This window comes from Geospiza fortis, unplaced genomic scaffold (genome assembly GCF_000277835.1).
Source record: "Geospiza fortis unplaced genomic scaffold, GeoFor_1.0 scaffold403, whole genome shotgun sequence".
In the NCBI taxonomy this organism is placed as follows: domain Eukaryota; kingdom Metazoa; phylum Chordata; class Aves; order Passeriformes; family Thraupidae; genus Geospiza; species Geospiza fortis.
The window spans coordinates 4,498,282-4,506,246 of NW_005054336.1; the positions used below are offsets into that span (position 1 = coordinate 4,498,282).

A 7,965-nucleotide genomic window follows, 5' to 3' on the forward strand; every position below is an offset into this window, starting at 1 on the left:
CCACTGATGTCTGCTGCTTTTTTAAATTTGTCCTTTTTAAACCCAGTAACTCACTAAACCTTACCTTAATAATTTATTAATATCTAATTTGATATTAATAACTGAGTTTGGATTCCTGCCACACTTCTCCCTAAAGTTACTTTATAATTTGAGGGGGCAGAGGTATCATTATAGTTCGCTTAATTTAAAGACTCCTCAAGGCTACTCTACCCTACTTTCCCAAGAAATGCCTACTGTAGCAGTCCACATGCTGGTTTCACCACCTGATATGATAAGACTCCCAGTGTCAGCACCCAACTACACCACTTCCTGCTCCTCAAATACTTATCTCCTTGTAGCAGAAAAACCAGTCTAAAAGCTCCTTTAAAATTCTAGATGAATCTTTACTGATGATTTGGATCCAGACTTTTCCCACTGATTATATGTTAAAAACAAATTGAGCTCTGTTTACCGAAATAACAAAGTGCTCTTACTTATGCAACCTGACATTATAGGTATATAGCTATATGTTTCTGACAAGTTACTACATAAAATACCCAATTAATTTATCATATATACATTCAAGGTAAGCAAGCAATAGTCTGTCCATTTATAAGCTCCAATTCAAAAAACTAATGGATTTTTATTGTTTACTTCAGCTTTGCAGCTGCATTAAAATATAGTAATAAATAAAACATTTGGAGTACATTAACAAAATAAGCAAAACATTAAATGAATGGAATGCTTTATGGATTTTATGTGCAATCACAAGTAAATCAAATTCTTAGAATACTACTCTTTACATACTGAATAATGGCAAACTACTATCCGCTCATTATCTCATTCAAAATCTAAAATAAGTATAAAGTAGAATTATAAAAAGTTCATAGGCTTTGTGAGAATTTCAAAACCCTTCAGAAAGTTTATTTTGCATACATCTGTATACATAACCAAGAACGATAATTTTCATGTAGTCCTCAATTTGAATACTGAAGAGCTGGAAACAGAACAAGATCCTTCTTGGATATTAGTATTTGTTTATGCAGAGCACAGTGATACTCGTAGACTAGAAGTGTACTGAAACCCATATTAAATTGGCCATTTTTCTCAAAGATGAAGTTAAAATGGAAGGTCTCATTCCAAACAGGAGCATTGGGAAAAAGTGTTCATTGTCTTTCTCATCTGGCAGACCAGTAGTACCACTCTGGGAAATCAGAGAGGATTTGGGCAGACTGCCCACTCAACTTAAGGCTCATCTGAGATCCACATATATCCACTTAGCTATCCAACTAGGATTTTTTTGTTGCTGTTGCTTTCATGCCCACATGATTTTAGTGCTTTTGTGCAACGTGCAACGCTCTCCACAAGCTTCCCTTACCCAAAGGAGGCAGGTACCTCATAATACTGAGGCCAGCAAATCTATGTCCTCCCACACCTGGTCCAATGTCCACTCTTGTCATGGAAAGGAAAAGTGAACTTGAATCTATAAAAATATACCACTTGAATTACACACATACAGATAATCTTGGGATCCAAACAGAAAAATGCAGCCACCCAGTAAATGAGGTGACTACACAACAAAAATAACTGCACAACCTAAAACAACAAGTGTCTTTTAGAAAATTTAGACATTTAGAAAAATATGTACACCTATATGCAGATACCTCTCTAAATTAACATTTTGCATCTTTCATGTGGCACTCGAGTATCTTATAAAAACACACAACACTATACATTTAGTAAGTCAGGTATTTTCTTTATCTCAAAATAAAAAAACAACTAAGGAAACAACCAACCATACAATACTGACTGCAATTAAGAGAATTCCAGCACTGCACAATATCTGTCACTCTTCACAATCAATAACTATTTCTCAGAATGGCTTGTACACTAGCAGAAATAGCCAGGATACAAATTTATGAGATAGTCAAGTGCTTTTGCACAGGAAAGAATCACAAGAATCTTCTAAACAGGCTTTGTAACAGAAACATGACCTTTGAAATGCCAAAGCTCCCCTTGCTATTCAATGTTGATCATGGAAGAGCTGTCAGCTCCTAAGTTTTTAAAATATTATCCCTGCTGAGTCATGTATTGCAAAACGTCACAAACCTGAACACTGTTACAGGACAGCAGCAACTTGAAATCCAATTTGCTGGAAATATTAAAGGTAGCTTCATTTGCCAAAAATTCCCCAAATCTTTACTTTAAATCACTTTCCATTTTCTGACACTAGATGCAAGATTTATGTACACAGATGACCAACCACATTGGAGAAAACCCTAAACATATGAAGCCACACAAGCATAAAGCAAAAATCACTTTTAGAAAGGTGAATACCATTATTTTTACAGTTATTTGCAGCACTGGTAGTTGAAATGTTCAGAATACTTGTAGGTAAGAATACCTTTTCAAACAGTCAGTGCACATGACACAAGCATCGTGAATGTAATTCGTGCAAATCAAGTCATTTACACACATCCATAAATTTAAATGGATAATGGACACAATCAAAGCAAATAGGTGTATTTTTTTCTTCAAGTAGATTCTTAGGGGGATTGCTGTTGTTTTTACTTTTTACTGCACTGGTTCAAGTGTAAGAAGTTACTCTGAGATCAAGCAAATGAGATGAAGCACTATGTTTGCATCATTACATTTTACTATCCAATTTCAGAACCTTTAAAAGTGAAGTTTATATAATTTTCTGATTCACAGATAATACTATAAATAACATCTTCCTGATTATTCGGTGAGTTGCTTTAGAAAACCTGTCTTCAATTCCACCACCTTTCTGCATAGTAATAACTCCCTTTTCCAGGCACTGTACCTGGCAGGACTTTGGAGTCCTGTACCCAGATACTCTGCAGTGCAAGTAAGGATGGCAGAAAATTCATCTTCTGACTAATTTTAACCTCTTCTAATAAGTATTAAGTGGAAAAATGTGATATTAAACAAAATATACATCTCTACAACACATAAAGGACCAGACAGATTCTTACATTCCATTATCAAAACCAAAATCACGTAATTTTGGTGATAAAATCAGAGTATACAGGAACTACATACATAAAAATCAAATTCAATTTAAAGCAAATACAGGTTTGTTCAGACACCATTGTACAATTGCTTTAACACTTACAGAATTTAGATGAACAATATTTTCATTCACTCACAGTTTAGTATAAATATAAAGCAAGGCACCCCTTAAGCATTTTAAATAACAAATTAAACATTTACATTTTTTACTGTGCAGTCAGGCTTAACATTTATGCAGCTTCAAAACCAAAGTACAGCCTCAAGGGAAGCCTCTCCACTGACAAATTAATACCTTAGAGAATAGAGCTGAATGGTGGCAATGAACTCATTTGTTCCCCCAATAATGAAGAATGACTCTTTCTTTACCACATCTGTGACTGTTGCTATGGTGACCCAGACTTACCTCATTGCTTCTCGAAGTGCTCCCCGCTCACTAAGAGTCGTGTGCTTGATGTCATCAAAATTATTTTCCAGTTTCTCACAGTTCTGCAACAAATGGACATATCCATGTAAGGCTTCTTAAACAGTTCATTGTACATGTATTAACAGTATTCAGCATCACGCAAACAAAACTGATTTATACTACGTTACCTCAAATTATGCATTCTGTTTTAATTACATGGAAGTCATTAAAAAGACATTGAGAACTCAGAATTAAAGTAAATATGAATCTTATTATATGGTTGTCATGGAAATCACCTTATAAATTTTCCATAATAAAATTTATAGAATTTTTACTTTTTCTTCTTTTTTTTTTTCATTTATCTCTGTGTGAGGCTACAATGCTACTATAGCACACAAACAGGAGAATAGAAACCTAAATGAGCATTTTTTATAATTATTATAATAAAATTTGTAAATTACCTCCCAATAAAACAGGCAGGGTTGTTGGAAAAGAACAGTCATATTTAATTCCTATTTAATTTTTAAAACATAACAGAAATTGAAAAGCTTAATTGTTTACAGACACCTCAACCACAATGTTTCTTCCAGATTAGAGCTAACCAATATTTATAAAAGTAATACGAAACCAACAATTTTGTCACAATAAATGAAGTAAAACTTTGATATATTCTGTAAATTATTACTAAATGTGTGACTGGTTCCATTACTTCAGAGCACTGATGCTTTTCTTCTGCTGCCACAAAGACAGTAAAATTGATTCAGAAGATGCTGAGAAGTGCAGTAATTTGTGTCTGTGCAAAGTGAGTCTGAAATACCAGCGAACAAGAATTCTCTAATCATCTGCATCTTCCACAGGATTTTTATATTCTCTTGAGGCTTCATCAATACAGGAGGCTTTCAGGTTACCCCTGTTCTACACAACAACTTTCTCCAATACCAAAAGTTACCTCTGGGAGGCATAATTTTGCCATATGGGTTTAAAAGAAACAAGTTGCAAGCAGAACAGCTCCTTCTGCTAACAAACTCAAAGGCAGGATTGCCAGGCTCTATATGTAGCCACAATTTTAAAGAAATGATGGGCACTATTATTTGGTCATATTGCTTTCATAGTATTTAATAAGTGACTTCATTTTTAAGACCACATCTTAAAACAAGTTATAATAAATACAATAGGAGTTATCTATTGTTTTTTCTTATTTGCATTGATTCCTTATTTCTTTAATTACATTCAATCTGAGGCTAAAAAAGCATTACTGAAAAGGAAATTATTAGATTCTTATAAATGACCTAGCAACGTATTTTATCTTGCCCAATTAACATTTAAACTACCATTATTTTTAGATAAGATTATCGATCTTTTAATACAAAGTTTTAATGCTTCAACAATACATTTCTGAGCAGAAAAATTAACAGAGCTACACATATTTGACATATTTTGACATCTTTTTTCTCCTTTGTAAAAACTACTCATGTCACAGTAAGTCTCGTCCCACAGTTAAAGTGATTTGTTGAATTGTTTGTTCATATTACAATCAGTTGTCCTTTGCATAGCAAAATCATACTTGAAGAGTCAAAGCGATTGCAAAAGAAATATGGAAACTGTACAATGAAGTATTCCATTAATCAGATCAGCATACACTGACCTTCAGCTCCAAGCACATACAGGCAGGCTAGTCATTTAAAATATATAAAAGAAATCCAAATCAACAACACTAATTAATGAAGGATTCTCAATTCATCAATACTAAGATGCAAGTATCTGTGCAAGCAAAATTAAACCTCCCATCCTCCAGGAAAATAGAAGCCAGAGGAAACATAATTTGGAATATTGCTCCAAGATCCATTGTTCACTAGCACCTCACTATAGATTCAAAAAATCTGAGGAGCACACAATTCATTCTTGTGAACTTACTTCTACCATTTCTGAGAATTGTTTCTGGAGAGTATTTTTCTCAGCTACTTTCAGCCAAATAGCTCTCATGCAAGGTAAAGTAGCTGGAGAGCAAACTGTAGAGTCATTAGAAGAAAATGAGCTAAAAAAGCTCAGAAGCAGACTGAGAAGGAGCCAGAAGCAAACTCCTGAAGGAGAATGATCTCATAGGACCATGCCATCAGTTACTGCATTTTTACTGAAGAGAAGAGTAAGCAACTGCTGATCATACCCACTGCTTTTCCACTCCTGCAAGCATGCTAGATCATCTCAGAGGAAGGAGAAAAGGGTGTCTGAAATACCAAATACAAGCTCAGCTACAGGTGCATAGAGGGCACTTCACGTGTCTGAGTGTCAGCTCACATGCAATATTGTATAGCTTCTGAAAGGATATCAGTTTCTGAGAAAGGCTTGAAATGAAATTGTAAGCATGAGAATACTCTGAAGAATATGTCTGGAAAATGAGGAAACTTCAGTAGACCATGACCAGGGTGAGTTTTACATTCTGAAGTATTAAATCACTAGAAAAAACTGAGCTCATTCTATTATCCATGCTACCAAATAATTCATATGTATAAGCATATTGCATAGGACAGTGTATTTTGGCCCATAATACATCACAATACATTTAAGTCTAATGAGCAATTCAAGTCCAAGGTGTTTCATTTTGAGCAACAGCTAAAGTAAAAAAATCAAAATGCAAGCAATGAAAAAATTGCTTTTGGTGGCTCACTGCCAAGTGATTTTTTGTGGGTATAGATACAGTCTAGAAGTTTTAACTCTCTGATTCAATAATTATACAGCAGTCTATATGTTATTGCCATTGGCAGATCTGTAGTTCTGCACGATACTAAATTAAATATCACCCTTGAGAAGTTTGGGAGGAAGAGTAAGTACAGAGCTGCAATTAGGGACACGGTCATCATAAGTCAAAATACCATTACATAGAAAAAAGCCACATAAGTCTAAATACTGCTTCTTATAGGATTCTAGGATAAATACTTGGAATTCTTTTAGTGAAAAAGCAAGAGCAGGAAGTATTTTATCTACAAATAAATGGCTTATTTATCATATGAGATCTTAAGCTTCGTGACAGCTAGTTAAAAATGGAGATGTGGACTGGATATTCACAACTATCTGTGGCATGACACACAGCAGACTGGTAAAATGTATAACCAAAATGAGAAAGATGAGTAATGACTGTATGAAGATGAGGAAGAAGGAAGATTAATGAACAAGTTGAAAAGCTTTTCCTCTCATAACCACAAAAATATTACTTTTCGCTGCTACAATTTATTTCTGTTAATAAAATAAACTACAAGCTTTGGGAGCAAAGACTATGTGTTCACAATTCTGTATTTTCAGATATTTCAAGTGACAAGTCCAAAGTACTCTGAGACTGGTTGAAGAAACCATCTAGCTCAAGCAAGAATAGAAATACAGAAACCCTCAAGGTTTTAAATAAAAACCTAGGATATTCTGGCGAAAGTGAAGTCACACTCTTTAAAACTCATCTCTCAACATTGATCAGCTTAGCTTTCTTGCCTATGTTTTCGTCTTGGATGAAAAAGCCCTCTTTGTTGACTTATTGGAAAAGGAATTCTTCATTTGGCCCCTTGAGTCAAATGAAGAACCTGGCAGAAGTAGCTCAGAAACCAGCAGACTAGAACAGCAGTCTGCTGCCTGGTGTCACCACTGAGGTTGTCCCTAAATGACAAAAGCACGGCTGCCTCTGCTCTGCCACAACAGAAGTAAGGGTCAGTCTTGGAAAACCATAACTCAGACTTGCCCATTCTGTGATACAGTAGGGCTAAATATGACCCCACTCCCATTGAAATCAACCATAAATCTTCCAAGCACTAAAACAAGAGTGGAATCACAATAAGTCATATCCTGCTACTTTAAATCTGTACTGAAATACTTCACAGAAGACTTTCAAAATTACAGATAATTTCTCTACACACATTTTGAGATAGTTGAGAAATAAAAATCTTTTGTACTGACAACAGTGTAAGACCTATTCTAAGGCAGCCTGCACCACTGAAGTTGAGTAGATCTCTTATCCTTGTTGATACACCGCCAAATTAAAAGCCCTACTTGAAATACCATCTCTCTTCAAGGAAAGAGGTTTTTAAGGTTAGTACTACGAGTGTTGAATTCTCAGAATTCATTGCTTCTGCAGAGGTTTTAGAAAATTTTCTTAGAAAGCTTGACTAAATCTCACACTTTTAATGTCAAATTTCCTGAGTATTAAACATATGGAATGTACAGCAACTGAAAGACAGAACAGCTCTTACCTATTCAGTTCAAATTTGCTATTACTACTAATGCTAAAACAAATTCATTTTTCCGATTTTCTTCTTTATAACCCATGAGAAAGGTTCCTAGAGTATGTTGTGTCAATTTCCTACTGTTTATGCAGACAAATTTAATTTATTAAGTGTATTTGTACCTAAATTTCTGAGTCCTTAAAATGAGACAACCTGGTCCGAATTCTGGAGGATTTACTAACTCACTCTGATATTTCAACTCATTATGTTTAAGGAGATAGGTTCTAACAAGAGATTACCAAAACTGTTGAGGACTTACAAAATCTACTGTAAATACCTACATCTGGG

General features: G+C 34.7%; 1 protein-coding gene across 1 annotated transcript in view; it reads right to left on the minus strand.

Moving 5' to 3' along the window:
* DPYD (dihydropyrimidine dehydrogenase) overlaps positions 1–7,965 on the minus strand; it is a 311,278-nt gene that overhangs the window by 284,402 nt on the left and 18,911 nt on the right. The window contains exon 2 of the mRNA XM_031057867.1: positions 3,416–3,498. Within this exon, the coding sequence (XP_030913727.1) occupies positions 3,416–3,498 (83 nt within the window). The remainder of the gene's footprint in view (positions 1–3,415; positions 3,499–7,965) is intronic.